Raw genomic sequence first — 15337 nt, 5'->3', positions numbered from 1 at the left:
TCGTAGGAGGAATTTTCTGCCCCAGAGCCATATGCGCCATTTTTCAGCAGCCCAGACGCAAGCTAGGGCTTCCTTCTCAACGACTGAGTATTTCCTCTCTGCATCAGACAGGCTGCGAGATGCAAATGCAACAGTCTGTTCTGCATCATTACCATCAAGTTGAGTCAAAACAGCACCTACACCGTAGTCTGAGGCATCTGTCGAGACTATGGTTGGCTTACTGGGGTCGAACATCACCAGGGCAGGGCTGTGCACGATTAACCGCTTGACTTGGTCAAACGCTGCTTGAGCTGCTTCGTTCCAGTGGAATGAACAGTCCTTGCGCAGAAGAGCTCTCATAGGTTCATCAACAGTCGTGTAATTTGGCACAAACTTGCTGTACCATGCACTCAAGCCAAGAAATGAGCGCAGGGTTGCAGGATCAGTAGGGGGCGGAGCATGCCGGATAGCAGTGACATGAAAGTCATCTGGCAGCAGACCTTCTGGACCAGGGGTGGGCAATCTCAGTCCACGAGGGCCGGTGTCCCTGCAGGTTTTAGATCTCACCTTGGGTCAACACACCTGAATCACGTGATTAGTTCGTTACCAGGCCTCTGGAGAACTTCAGGACATGTTGAGGAGCTAATTTAGCCATTTAAATCAGCTGTGTTGGTTCAAGGACACATCTAAAACCTGCAGGGACACCGGCCCTCGTGGACTGAGATTGCCCACCCCTGTTCTAGACCGATCTTTTGACCAAGAAAGCTCAGAGTAGTTTGACGGAGTTGACATTTGTCAACATTGAGTTTCACTCCTGCATTGTTGATTCTGTGTAACACAGCACGCAGGTTGGCCTCATGTTCGGCTTCTGAAGTTCCGTATATGATGACATCATCAAGATAGCATTGCACCCCTTTCTGGCCACGTAGGATTTGTCATCATCTTTGGGAACACTGCAGGTGCTGAACTCAACCCATAGGGAACTCTGCAGTACTGGTACAGTCCTTCATGTGTAATGAAAGCAGTGAGCCCTCTACTCTCTTCATGTAGTTTCAGCTGATGGTAGGCGGATTTAAGATCCAGGGTGGAGAATATGACAGCCCCACGCAGCTCAGACAGTATGTCCTCCATCAGTGGCAAGAGATGACTGTCAACGACCACCGCTCTCTCAAATCAACGCACATGCGTATGCCACCAGTCTTCCTTCTAGTGACTACAATCGTCAGCACATTCATCTCATGTAGGAGATAACTCTAACAACTGATCTGGTGGTCAGTCTCCATCGTAAGCGCCATAGTCACGATGAGAGACCAAATGTCAAAGAGCAGGGAAACAGTAGAAACTACCAACACCTATTCACATTTACACTCAAAGTCTCACAATCTGAAACTAAATCTAGTTTCTGTTCAGCATCCATCTTTGATCCTCAGCATAAATCAGTCTAGATCATAATTTTAGCTGATCTGTTCTCTGATAATCCAATGGAGAAGAAATTTTTCTGCAGCTGATAATCCCTTGAGATTATCTGGGGGGAAAAAATAAAAATACTACATACGAACACACGTTAAAAAAAAAAAAATTACACAGCAGTTTAAATCCAACATTTTGACTTTATTTAAAAATAACACATTTTTATTATTAACTTTTGAAGGCGTACACAAACAACTGGTAGCAAATATACATATATACAACTTCCTTTAAAAAGACAAAGAAAGTAAACGTTTAAACGACAGCAGATTACTTTGGCACTTTGTGATCCGCGTCAGAGGGCTAAATAAAATCTGACTCCAATAACGAGCCACAGAGATGGACAGAGTTTGACAGAAATGAAAACCTGACATTTTTAAAAAGGCGGACAAGAAAAAGAAAAGAAAAAGGGGGGCTTATGTTGAATTTTTGGGGAAAATCTCATAAATTTAGCATCAGGTGTTGGAAAGTCCTGCTTGAACTAACCAAACTCACTTTCATGACAAAGACAGACGAGTTTGGGCTACATTCATGTTTTCTTTCACACACAGACATTATTAATCTGATCTTTGGCTCCTGAAATCACAATCATATGGTGAACAGAAATGATCCGCCTGCGTAATTTGAATCACTTCAAAAAGAAGAAGCGATGAGTGTGAAACGCTTCCTCAGTCCGATCACTCGCAGTAACCTGTTCGGCGATGTAAACGCACAGGTAAAAGTTTAGCAGCATTAAATTTCCCACAGTTCCTCACAGACGGCGTCCTCTCCTCGTGGGACTGAGGTTTGTCTCTTGGTTTTCTGCTCTTGTCGCATTCACCCACTCCTCCTGCTTCACTCCCACTTGTAGAGCTTCAGCATTTTCTCCGTAAGCGATGCCAAAAAGTGCTCGCCGTTCACAGAAAATGGGCTGATGTCCAGCACCGGGAGGTCGGCCGGAAGCTTCTGGCGCAGACCGCCGCTGCTGGCATCCCACACCTGAGGAGGAAAAGGAGAACGAGATGACAAATCAGACAGAAGGAAACATTTAAGCTTCAAGCTTAACATTCAAGAAAAAATAAGAATATTAATACAATTTTAAAATCTAAAGACATCAGAACACCTTTGGGAAAGTCAAAACTGGAAACTGACTCATCAGAAATTATCATATATAATTTTTAAAAAGAAACATTCAAGAAACAAAATTATCTAAACTATCAAATAAGCAAGTCTCAGTAAGTGTGACTGTGAGTCATTCAGTAAATAATTAATTGCGTAAGTAGGTCAGTAACTAAATATGCAAGCACATAAGTAAGGTGTTAAGTGAGTGAGTGATCAGCTAAGGCCTCAGTGTCAGTCAGAGAGCCTGTGGAGGTGAAATGGGATCTAAAGAAGGTGTTGCACCAAAAACCTCCTTTGTGATTTCTTTAGTTCTTAGCAGGTTGTTGTGAACACCCACAGTTTGCACACCTTTACCAAGCAATTAAAATAATTGTGCTCAAAATACGAGCACAATTAAAACGAATTTGGGGTAATATTTCAAAAAAATAAAAATTTAATTTAAAAATGATTCAATCAAAAAAATAAAAAAAAATCTGGGTTAAAAGAGAATCACTGATTTTCCTTAATTTTTAAGGAATATTTAACCCTTTAAGACCTACCATAGAACCAAGTCCGCCAGAGCTTATATTATATGTTTACATGCTTTGGAGCCATTTTTTGGGAGCATTTCAAGTTGCTATACATCAATACAACCATTACAGCCTAGATTTTAATAATATGTCTGCATTAAGTGCATAGTAATTACATAAATTGCAAAAAAGTGCAATAAACTACAAAAAAATTGAAAATCGTTTTTGTTTTTTTAACATATATTTCTAGTTAGAGAAATTTAAGAGGCTTATCCCTCAAAACTGTAAATACAAAAAAGTTGCACAAAATAGTTTCCCACCACAGGAAATTTATTTTGAGTGTCTTCATAGTTTTATTTTTGAAATACACCAATTTTTATACACTGCAGGAAAAACGAAAATAAATATTATAATGCAAATTTGCAAAAAAGCAGCATATGCATCAAAATAAACTATTTCCAGCAGTGCGATATGAGTCCTAAGCATCCCAGAAACCACACAGAAAGTCATAAAGTCAAAGATAACTTTTAAAAACACCAGTATAGGCTCATGAGGCCCTGATGGTAAAAAACTACATTTCCGCAAAATGACGTCACTTCTGGTTTCGGGCAGGTCATGGCGGACATGCGATAGTTCGCGCTGACGTCTATTCCAACGTAGGAAGTGTTATGAACAGCTGATCGGATCGGCAAAGCGTGTTTCTGGAATATTATGTTTTTGTGCTTTTTATGCAGTTTTTGCAAAGCTATATGTGGAAGGAAACTGTGACCGAGGACAAGCTGATGGCATAAGATGTAAGTACAACTCCTCCGGTTTCATATGCAAAAAAAATATTGCGCTAGCTTACGTGGTTGCAGAGCTACTGGGATTTAAAAATAGTTGTGCAAAACGGAGCGTGCCTGCTCCGACCGGTTTTACAGGGTTAAAGAACATAAACTCTCGGACACTTGATGTTACTAAATATTACAAAATGTAATCGGGAATTGAATAATTATTACATTTAATAAATAAAATCATTTAATATATTTCTTTAATTTAATACATTTAATTAATACATTTATTTATTTTAATACATGTAATTATTAAATTATTAAATTTTATTTAAAATAATTGAAACTACACAAAAAAACAACAAAAATGATATGGTATTTAGATTTATACACAATTTAACAAAGCAAACCACAAATATTTTATATATAACAAATATGAATAAAAAAAATACTAAATTCATTAAAATAATTAAAATAAAAGCTGATTATTTATCAAAATATAAAATAATAATTTGCTCTTTCAAATAACAGACAAATGTAAAAGGACTGACCATAGTGGAGTTGGAGGCCTCGTCCCCGGCGCAGACCAGCGTCCCGCCTCCGTCCGGACTCCTGAAGACGGCGTTCTTGGTGAGCAGTTTGCAGGACGAGCCGGCATTGAACGTCTGCACCGGCTCGCAGGAACAGCTGGGCAGCTCACTCGACTCCTGCTGAGGGGTTCGAGTCAGCGCCATGAGGACGCAGCGCAGAGACGGATTGGAGCGTCCTGCAGGACAGACGATGGTTACTCAAAAGGTGCCACGAGAGGGTGAAAGGTTTAGATCACGTGACACCGCCTCCATCTTTCACCTACACTCCGTGGTGTTCTATCAGCGACTGAGGGGTCAGGGTCTTACCGGGCCTATAGGTGACGAGACAGTGTCGACTCTCCGTCTCCACCTGGATGTCGGTGCAGCCAGAGGTCTCCAGGGGCAGGACGTGAGGCCTGTAGGTGGCCTCGTTCACCTGCTCCCAGAAACACGCGCCCTCCAGAGAGCCAGCAAGGAGCCCCCCACATGGGAACGAGCTGGACGCTGCCCTCGGGATGTAACACAGAGACGCCACCGGACATCTGGAAACATCACACACCCACAATTCAAAGTTTTAAGTTAAGTGAATTTGTGAAACCGTGGTTTAATAAAACTTTTGGTCTTACTCGCTCTGCCTTCGTATGTTTTTTGTGTACCTGGAGCGCAGCGGCACGAGCTCCTGCACGTGCGTGCTGGTGTCTCTCGTGTCGTAGATGAGCACAGAGCCGTTGCTCAGGCCGGCGTAGATGTAGTTACTGTTGTCCAAACACCAGCAGCAGCTCCACACTGGTTTACCCGCATTATAGGTCTGAACCACCGTGTTGGTCAGCAGGCTGGATCGAAACAACAACACATTAACTCACAGGAGCGCACGACTCAACCCTCTGCGAGGCTGGAGATGCTGACGTGCTCGTACCTGGTCAGTTTGATAGTGTTGTCCAATGCAGCGGACAGCAGCAGGCTGTCGTTCTGCCTGTTGAAGGACAGACCTCGGATCTGTTTGCTGTGGATGGGAACGTACTGACTCGCCCTCATGTTCACCACACTGACCTTCTTTACCCCGCACCCTGAATGGAGGAAAAGAGGAAGACTATGAGGAAAAAGGGGAAGTTGAGTGATTCAAAACACACACACACACACACACACACACACACACAAACGCTAACTCGGGTGATCTATTAGTGGAACTTCTCTCATATGTGTGCGTGTCTAACGCGACTACATTCACACAACTAATGTGGGGTGAAACTGTTCTTCGTGTCCGGTGTGAGCGATAAAGAATCACACTTGTCAAGTGGAAAGAAGGACGTCTCACCGGGCACCAGCGTGGTGTGAGGCGACGGCTGAGAGGCCAGCAGGCAGCTCAAAGGTTCACAGTACGATAAAACCCTGCAGCCTCCGGCCTGAGACACCAGCACCGCCTTGGAGAAGCTGTACTGAGCTGACCTGGAGCCGTCCGCCCTCTGAGACAGGCTCAGGACATGGGAGGAGGACGAGGACGTGGAAGAAAAGAGGTTCCTCCTCGTCTCGGCTATGAGGGCTCTCAGCTCCTGTACGAGGGAGAGAAGGCAGATTATTAGCATCACATTCTTCACTAAACTAAATCAGAGGGAGACTTACGCGCTTTGATTGTGTTTAAACAAAAACACATGAAATACCTGCAGCTCCTGCTGTGCTTGCCCGTATTTGTTGGTGACGACCTGCAGTTTGATTTTGTACTGAGCCGACTCCAGTTCAGCCTTCCTCCTCAGCGACTGCTCCTGCTCCAGAGACCTACAAACACGTTGTTGGGAATCAGTCATGGGACTAACAACCCACAGACTAAATCCACCTAACATGTCCCTATCCGATCGTTCAGTCTGACGTCACTAGCCGTGTCTGGGCCTAAACTCCGCTGCAGGTCCATATATCAAACGATCACTATGGCATTACTGAGAGTTGAAAAACTGTCTAAAGTCTTTCATCTTTAATAAAATGATCAGCGTTCTGCTCTACCAGGTGTAACAATTGAGTTTAACATCCAGGCATCCATGAAAACGGAATTTATGACATTTAACGGCGTTAGAAGTTAGCAGGAAGTTAGCTCGCTAGCTAAGCTAAGCTAGCGAGCTAAATTCCTGCTAACTTCTATCTAAATAAAAAGAAGTTAGCAGGAATTTAGCTCGCTAGCTAAGCTAAGCTAGCGAGCTAAATTCCTGCTAACTTCTATCTAAATAAAAAGAAGTTAGCAGGAATTTAGCTCGATAGCTAAGCTAAGCTAGCGAGCTAACTTCCTGCTAACTTCTATCTAAATACAATATAGCATGTCCTGAATGCGGGGTTTTGGAAACAAATTCAAACGTACAGCTCTGTTATCACTTCCAACATAAATGAAGACAGAAAACTAAACAGCAGTGACGTTTGTAGGGTTACTGAAGTTTGGCTAGCTGGTATATAATGATGTGCTACGTGACCGCTAGCGACACAGCTATGTTAGCATAATATGCTAACATAGCTGCTAACTTTTTTTCCACTCGATAAAAGTTAACGTGAGTGTTCTCGGTGGTCAGGAACAAATGTAATCGCATGGCAGGATGCTGTAAAAGGACCAAACTTCAGCCAGGAGAACAACTGAGATAATCCATCCACAATACGAGGTTAGTCATTCATATACTGCTGCATGGGCTGGGCTGTAGTTACATCCTAAGGTTTTAAAAACTGAGCTTAAAGAAATGATTAGCGGTAATAAAAGCCGAGGGAGGTCAACAGTGATCACTGACTGTTTTAGGAGCTTTTTGAGATTAAATAGAAGAAAATACAAAACATTAAACATGTTAACAACACAAAAGCCATATTAAACGCAGACTACTTTAGGCCCGGAAGTAGGATTTGTAATAATTCGTAATAATTTTTGCCATTTTGACAGCAGGCCTGTGAATGCAGACTGAGAAAAAGGTGTGCAAGAAAAAACGGAAAGATTCATTCTTTTGCTTTGTCATCGTGACCTAAGTTTGATTTTCAGGCTTGTCAAAAAGGCAACTGTGAGCTGGCTGCAGGTTCTGTGATCCGTCACTGTAATTAGATTATTTTTTAACATGATGGCAAAGCAACTTTTCTGCTGATGCCATTAAGAATCCAGTACACCCTCTGCACTGTTCGCTTTGCATGCCACCGCGACATCATCTTACAGTCGCTTGTTTATGCTAGCTGCTAACCTGCAGGTAGTCACTGCAGTGTTCTCCTGAACAACAGCTGTGGCCACTACAGCCACTTCAGCGCTGATACAGTAAGAGAAGAAGTCAAAATCAGAGTGTTTTTCCCCACAAATTCTCATGTTTTCAAACTGTTGCAACATGTCTCAATGAACAATCTGTGACTTAATCAAGAAGTGGTCTTACAGCCGAAGTGAAACCATAACAGTGACAGACGTGACGTTGTGTTCAGCATCCCAGTTTTTGGGGGTCGGGTGGAGGAATGACCCAATAAGATAATAACAATAATAATAATAATAATAATAATGTATACTTTATTGATCCCGTGGGGAAATTACTTTCTCTGCATTTAACCCATTCACTCAGTGAAGCAGTGGGCAGCCACTAAGCAGGCGCCTGGGGAGCAGTGTGTAGGGACGGTACCTTGCTCAGGGGTACCTCAGAGTAGCTCAGTGGATTCGAACCCCCGACCCTCCAATCATGGGGCGACTACTCTACCTAGAGATCTTTTAGAGTCCATGTTTGCAGATAACAAACAGATTCCTTCATTTGATCTATCAGTGTCCAATGTAAGACATTATCCTTTTAAATATTAATACATATAGAATTTACTTGCACCTGCAGGTGATGATTCTTTAATGGTTTATCTTTCATTTCTTAAGCAAATATTTAACAGTTTATAAACAGAGTTCACTCAGGATTCGTCCCGCTGGAGGAGAGCAGCGTTCCTCGTTAGCACAGCTAAACAGATATGGTGCGTTGAAGCAGAGAAGGCGATCACTCACTTCTTTAAGCTCTCTTGCTCCGTGTTGTCCAGCGCTCTCAGTTTTGGAGCATACAGGAGCACGATGTCGGAACGCTTTGCTTTCTTGTTGCACTAAAATCACAAAAAAAACCATCAAATATATTTTAACCTTCAATCTTCCACCGGTGGTCGATGGGATTTCTCTTCCTTCTCACCTGCGGACATTTAGCAGAAGGGCTCTGAGCTTTCAGCCAGCGCTGGATACAGGTGTAACCGAAGAGGTGACCGCACCGCAGAGCGGCGAGTCTGTGCTCGCCGGCCGTCGTCCACGCTTCGAAGCAGATGGTGCAGGTGTCACCTTCATTCTCGTCACTGGCAGACAGAACTGCTGAGGACACCTGGAAGCAGGGAGGATCAACAGTTAATGATAGTTTTTGTAAATATCCTAAAAAACAAACAAACAAACTGGGGACAGCGTTTTATCAGTGAATGCGAGTTCTTTTTAGCCTGTCGATGTGTTTCAAAGGCTCAAAGTAAGGTTACACCATCTTGTTGTAGAAAGTGGCGTTACAGAAAAGCATCAGCACCCACGTGAGGCTTGAGTTGATATATTTTCCACATAATGCATAAATAGTTTTGACATAAATTCTTGACATTATGTCTTCCTTTAATTAATTAATTATTAATATTTAAGCAGAAGTTGGATTTGTAAGACTTTACTGTTGTGGAATGAAATTTAACACCAACTGCACACTTATCAAAGAACGCATCAGTGACTTGGTGTTGGACGGAGCTGGTCTTGTCCGAGGACAATTTCCAGTCCAGGAATACTGTACAAGACTACACTTGTTACAAAATGATGATGGTAAACATATATTTCTTGTTTTGTTTTTGATGCAATAAAGAAACCCTGGTTTTTGTAGGTGCTAGAATGAAGACAGTGAGACCACTTTGGAAAACAGCTAAAAGACACAATTTAGTGTAATCCATCTGTGTCATGGTGGTTATAGATCACTGCAGATGATAACTACAAGTTCACAGAGCTTGTGAACCCAATTAAGAGAGGATGAAGCGAGGGCTGGTACCCCATGGTCGGTGACCAGGCCCCTCCACCAACTGAGGACCAACTCGCTGTGTGTGGTAAACCCAAGCACACTTTAAGAAGACACCAAGCATCACAGCAAACATAAAGAAAAGCGACTTTTCTTCAGCAGTAACTGCATACTGTATAGGAATTTCTTTCACCTAGATATTAATGACATTATGTTATTGTATTAACATGTCTGACACTCATACTTAAGACAAATGGTAGGGGGTGTAGCAAGGATGTTGCGGGGGAAACAGGAACTCCAGAGGACCAGTCTTTTGTCTCTTCGAGGACTCTGGGAAGTAGCAAGGGAGTGTGAACCTTAAGGTGTGAAACAGCTGTGTACTGCCTTTGTTCCTGGAGAAGGTATTTAACTGAGAGCCATGCTAGGCTCAGTGAGACTCTGCTGACCGTCTGTCCCGCGGTCATGGGGGACTTCATCAATCTTGGTTGTATGTTGTCTTTGTGTGCTTGGATTAAAGAATGTTAGCTACCGCTCACCGCTCGTCTGCAGGCTTTATTTAAGTGGAAAACTTCCACAACAATACTTATCCTGAGATTTTTTTTTCCAACCAAAGAATTTTTGAATAAAGTTATCCTAAAAACAATGTTAAAAGTTTTACATGTGTAAAAAGCACAAAAGAAAAATGTCTGAAAGCTACCTGAACATCCTGGACTTGAGCTTCCGCCCTCTCGGCTTCTGCCGTGGCACTGGAGTCTGAACGGAGATAAAAATCATCGTGGACGCTCATTGGTTACCTTCATGTATCATAAGCCCGGCTGTAGCTTTATGAAAAAGCTTTAATCAGGGTGATTTCTTGAAATGGATTCGGCTGAGACTCACTGGTCGTAGCGGCTTCCTGTGGTTGAGCAGGGTGGACAGTGGCGCTGAGGTCAGACCCAGCAGGTGGCACAGGGTCGACGGGCTCTGCAGCAGCAGCCGTGCTCTCTTCTTCGCCCTCTGCCTCATCCTCAGACTCACTAATCTCAGTGGTGCTGCCCGACTCTGGCTCTGCTGTGCTGGCAGCCGGCGCTCGCAGCAGGAAGTCTGGAAAGCCTCTAGAAGGCGCTGCAGTCTGGCTCGGATAGTGCACTCTGAGGCCCTGCCTGCACCACAAACACAGGTTTATCACCTTGATGAAGCACACAAAGCACATGTGATGTTTCTTCTGTGCTGTCCAGCTTACCTGACTCTCCTTCGTATTGGCGGCGTAGATGTAGACCCGCCCACTGCCCTCTGACTAAACGCCCAAGTGGCAGGAAGCCTTGGAGGAGTATAAGCTGCCGCATGTCCCTCGGCGCTGCCATCATCATCGTCGTCGTCGTCGTCTACTTCAGTGCTGCTGCCAGAGTCGGACATGACGAGAGCAGCGTTGGCGTTCTCAGCATCACCTGCAGGAGTTGCAACGCCACCCTCTGGCTGCCCAATCCCCTGCAGCTCCACAGGAGAGTCTACCTCCATGGCCTCCATCTGCAGGGTAGCATTATGTGTATCAGAAAGCCAAAAAAAAAAAAAAAAAACAAGACAGGAAACTACATTATTTTCTGTTTAGTCAGCAACTACATGCAGACTAATCGTGGCTGATGTGTAAACTCGTCCAAACGGCTAAGTGTAGGGTAAACGGTATACAGTAGAAACTATATGAATTTGGCCAATGGTAGAGATTTTAACTATACCGCTGTACCACGATAGCTCATGTTGATGCGCCTGTTTTGGTTGAAAGCATCGCAGTGGCTGCAAGCTATCATGGAGCTTACAGGTGGGGTGGAGGAGGTGGTGCGCGTAAAGAAGACCGGTGCAACGTTGGTCATATGGTTCTGGTTTGGGTTTAAGCAGTCAGCAGTTGAGCAGAAAAATATCATTTGCAAATTATGCCGGGCGACAGTAATAGCGAAGAAAGGGAATACAAGTCATTTGTTTTATCACCTCAAAACTAAGCACGTTTTGGAATATGAGGAAAGCCAAAAACTGCGCCTTCCACAAACACAAACTTTCAGTTTTTCGATGTTCATGCCTTTTAATTTCTCATTTATTGAAATTATAAATATCTATTTTAACTCAAAAGTACAGTTTTTAAATTTAATGTTGCTGAAACAACAAAATAATTAAAAAAAATATATATATCTGATTGAGAAATCACTCATCTTTGGAAAAGAGAGTTTATTATAGAGCAGTGGTTCTTAACCTGGGTTCGATCGAACCCTAGGGGTTCGGTGAGTCGGTCTCAAGGGTTCGGCAGAGCCTCCGCTGTGACATGCACGGCTCATTTTGTGCACCAGTAAAAAACATATATGTCTTGAATTTGAAAAAAATCTTATTTGATTTTTCACTAAAGATGGGTTCAGTGAATGCGCATATGAAAATGGTGGGGTTCGGTACCTCCAAAAAGGTTAAGAACCACTGTTATAGAGAAATGGCTCTTTCCAAAATAAAAGCTATACTATACGCTTCTTCTGGGCTATATTCTCAGCAGCATATTAAACATATCAGGTCCCCATAAGGAGAATCATGTGCTAACGGCTGTCTAAATGACTCGGGTAAAGTTTGTAGCATGCGTGCTTGTTGTTTTTGTCTGCTTCCACTTGTCTTTGCACTAGGACGATGTCGGAGTAAATGTGCAGTCATATTCGTTGTGTTCCCACTAGTGCTGTCAGCGTTAATCTCGTTAAAATGACGTTAACACCATAACGCGGTAAATCTCCGTCGCGGATCGCCCCGTGCGTGGGGCTGGACGGCGTCAACAAGTTAACATGCAAACTGCGCTAACGCACTAGTTCCCACCAATTAAGCATTGCGTGGCACATCCAACATACTGTTTTACTTTAGTCCATGACGCGCTTACCTTCAGGGTCATACTTCACATGAAAACCAAAATAGTTCCAAACGCCAGATCTGAATGATGGTGGGGGAGGTTCAATTTCGGATAGCGTTGAGGCAGTTGTCATGTTGCAACGAGCTTAGCTTCTGTCTTGCTAGCTTGCGCTGCGCTCAGTGGATCTGCACTCAGTGGATCTGCACTCGATAGTGCAGCCTAGGCGGAGTAGTCGAGCGCAGATCCACTGAGCGCTCAACACAGACAGCATCGTCAGAAGAAAATTTGATAAAATAAATAAAAACTTTTGTATTGTTCGATACATATGCGTACCGAACCGAAAGCACTGTATCGAACGGTTCAATATCGATACGAGTATTGTTGCACCCCTAATATATATATCAGCCCTAGTTTGCGCTGTGTGGCTCATTAAACCCACCGGCTTTAAACAATAATCCTTATTTCCCTTCTGCTATAGAAGTTTCCACTGGGTGATCCCTGCGAACTTTATTCTTTATAAAACCCTAAAAAGCCAAATTCCACAACAAAACCTTTCATATGTTTAATCTGACTCATCCCTGCACACTGGACAGTAAACAAGCAAATCTCTAGTGCCTCTCGTGCACTTGACCAGGTTGTCCATTGGAAACAGATCACAGCTCGGTTCTCCTCACCCTCAGGTACGTCCCGCTAGTCAAGAGGTACGGTGGCCCCTAGAGACAAAGCACGTACAAACTCCAAAACAAAGCGGAAGTGCTCCAGGACGCTAGGGGCAGTGTTGAGCTTCTCTCTGAGCAAAGCACACTGACTTTTAGCTAACGTCAGATTTGACTCCACCATAAAGTGTTCATAGTAATTAAAAACATATCAAACAAACAACAGTTTGCACATTACCTTTCTTATAAAGCGTGGTTGTTCTATTCTTGCAGGTGTTTTCTCTTTAACAGCTTAAAACCTGTGGCTGCAGCTCCCTCCTTCCCCACACTGAGCCTTCCTCCCATACACCTTCAACCCTCCCCCATTTTTGCCCCTCCTCACAGGCTCACTGTGTTTTCCGAATTTTACAACTCCTCCCCCCCATCTGTCACCACACTGCTGACCAGATGCAGAGTCAGATGGGCCAGTAGTCCTCAGAGCTTGTGCTACCCAGCTATGTGGTTCCATAGCATCTTTAGGACAAGCCCGAATATGGGATAGGTCCCCATGCAGTGGAAGAGGTCACAGAGGTCACATACCTTGTGGCTTTGCCCAAGACAGACCTTTGGCACTATCAGCACAAATCAGCTCAGGTCCATGATCAGCCTGTTTATGACCCCCTTCAGCCAGTCTCTACCTGCTCAACTATCTCTACACCCACCTGGACAAGCTAACAAGCACAGTTTAAGAAAAAAAAATGTTGTTTTTTTTTTTTAATAATATTTTTTAACTTCTCCAGTGACTTTAACACCATCTGTCCAACTCTACTAGGCGATAAGCTAAGATGAGGGAGGTGGACACACACACAGTGTGTGAGAGACAGTGTGGTCAGCAGCCCTGGTCCCTGCAGGGACCAGCGCCTCTCCACCACAGACTTCAGCTGCTGCACAGAGACCTGCCACCTTCAGAAATTGTCTGATTATTCTGCAGCAGTGGGATGTAACAGAAAGAGTGATGAGGAAGACTACAAGACTGTGGTGGGAAACTTAGGTGGCGCAAAAAGATCTATCTGCATCTTAACCTGGCAAAGACTTAAAGTTGGTTGTGGACATGAGGAGGATTGGAACAACGCGTTAGGTCTGATTTTAAAAGCATCACTAAGCTAAAATGTGGATAACCTACAGTTAAAGCAGTCATTATCAACGAACAGTCGAAAAAACATTCCTGAAAAGTGTCTACCATGTCGTTCCAGCGGATACTCTTCGCTGCGCTCCCCGGGAGACACAGGCGCCTTCTTCGGTTGAGCCCCGAACTAAAGCCCGAGGTCATCGAGGCCTCGGAGCAAGAAAACCGCCAACAGTCACTGCTATTCAAACTCCACTCAGCTTCACCTTGACTGTTACTTATCGGCACAAGAGCAACGTTTTAAAATCTGGAGAGAACACCTGTTATTTTCTGTGATTTCCGTTTTACCTCCTGATAACCACGGAGCTAAAGTTAGCTAGCATTGGAGTGGAGCGATTCAGTAAAAACGCTTTAATGTAAATTTACTCTTATGCTTAGTGCTTAAACATATTGGCGTATTACCAAAGGTAATGGTAACTATTGTACGTACATAAAAAGAAAAGTAAACGTTAGTACGCTCGTTATTAGCGCTGTTAGCCAGCTTGGCTGTGCTGTGCTCGGGTGGTCGTCGCGGCGCGGTTAGGAGCGAAGCCTACCTACCTGTGAGGGTTTAACAGCTGCCGATCCCGGTCTCAACTTCCACAGTAGTTAGCAACATGGCAGTAGCAAGTCGAAGAAGCAAATCTAGAGGGTCCAGCTGCTGTGTTGACGAGTTACTACTTCTTCTCACAGCGGTTAATGCAGTCAGGTAGACCCGCCTTCAGAGCTCGAATCTCCCGGCGCCAGTCCGCTCCGCCCGCTCCAGCCTGCCGTGACGTCACTGCCGAAGATCGTTTGTAAATAAGACGATTATCTTCAGGTCAACAGAGAATCGTCGATGTGTGATTTCAGAGTATCAAATTGTATCCTTCTGACCTGAAATTGTTTTCCAAATTTAAATGAAAATAAAAAATAAAAAAGGAAAAGATAACGAAACGCTGTATTATATTATTATGTGGCAAATGTTTGCATTTAAAAGTAGTAATAGGAAAGTTTCGGCTTCTTCACCTGCACACGTGCGTCAGCGTGTGGAATCAGCGATTCAGTGGTTATACTAATGTAGTAAGAAAAGCAAAATGAAAATATAAAAGGAAGATCGTTTTTAACTTATTTATCAAAAATAATAAAGTATCCCATGTTCCATGTTCAATGTTCAGAATGCTCAAAGTGGATGACTAAAGGCATTTCTCTCAGTCAGTCTCCTGCTGGTGTTCAGGAAAAAAAAGCAACTAACACATAGTTTCACCTCTCATCCCAGAAGCTTCTTCAGTTCTAAGGTCAAATGGTGGAGAGAGACATGGAGCCC

At 43.6% G+C, this 15337-nt stretch overlaps 1 protein-coding gene across 1 annotated transcript; it reads right to left on the bottom strand.

Moving 5' to 3' along the window:
- Window positions 1-1582: 1582 nt before the first annotated feature.
- Window positions 1583-14802, bottom strand: rfwd3 (ring finger and WD repeat domain 3). Its single transcript, XM_087844154.1, has 13 exons — window positions 14593-14802; window positions 10606-10889; window positions 10263-10525; window positions 10081-10136; window positions 8547-8729; window positions 8372-8463; window positions 6054-6168; window positions 5711-5945; window positions 5312-5462; window positions 5052-5228; window positions 4723-4937; window positions 4378-4592; window positions 1583-2424 (listed from the first exon to the last, which is right to left on the bottom strand). Exons 2-13 carry the CDS (start codon window positions 10887-10889, stop codon window positions 2281-2283), a joined length of 2130 nt encoding a protein of 709 aa, XP_087700280.1. The 5' UTR covers window positions 14593-14802; the 3' UTR covers window positions 1583-2280.
- Between the last annotated feature and the right edge of the window lie 535 nt (window positions 14803-15337).

Source organism: Neolamprologus brichardi, chromosome 7 (assembly GCF_056152115.1).
Source record: "Neolamprologus brichardi isolate AB-2024 chromosome 7, ASM5615211v1, whole genome shotgun sequence".
In the NCBI taxonomy this organism is placed as follows: domain Eukaryota; kingdom Metazoa; phylum Chordata; class Actinopteri; order Cichliformes; family Cichlidae; genus Neolamprologus; species Neolamprologus brichardi.
Note: the sequence above shows the minus strand (reverse complement) of the source record. Positions and strands in the feature narration are given on the sequence as shown.

Coding starts and splice junctions, on each gene's coding strand:
- rfwd3 (XM_087844154.1), bottom strand. CDS start 10,889: ATGGAGGCCATGGAGGTAGACTCTCCTGTGGAGCTGCAGGGGATTGGG. Junction 8,730..10,080: donor CTCAAGTCCAGGATGTTCAG/GTAGCTTTCAGA, acceptor CCCTGCTTCCAG/GTGTCCTCAGCAGTTCTGTC. Junction 6,169..8,371: donor GAGCAAGAGAGCTTAAAGAA/GTGAGTGATCGC, acceptor ACGTGTTTGTAG/GTCTCTGGAGCAGGAGCAGT.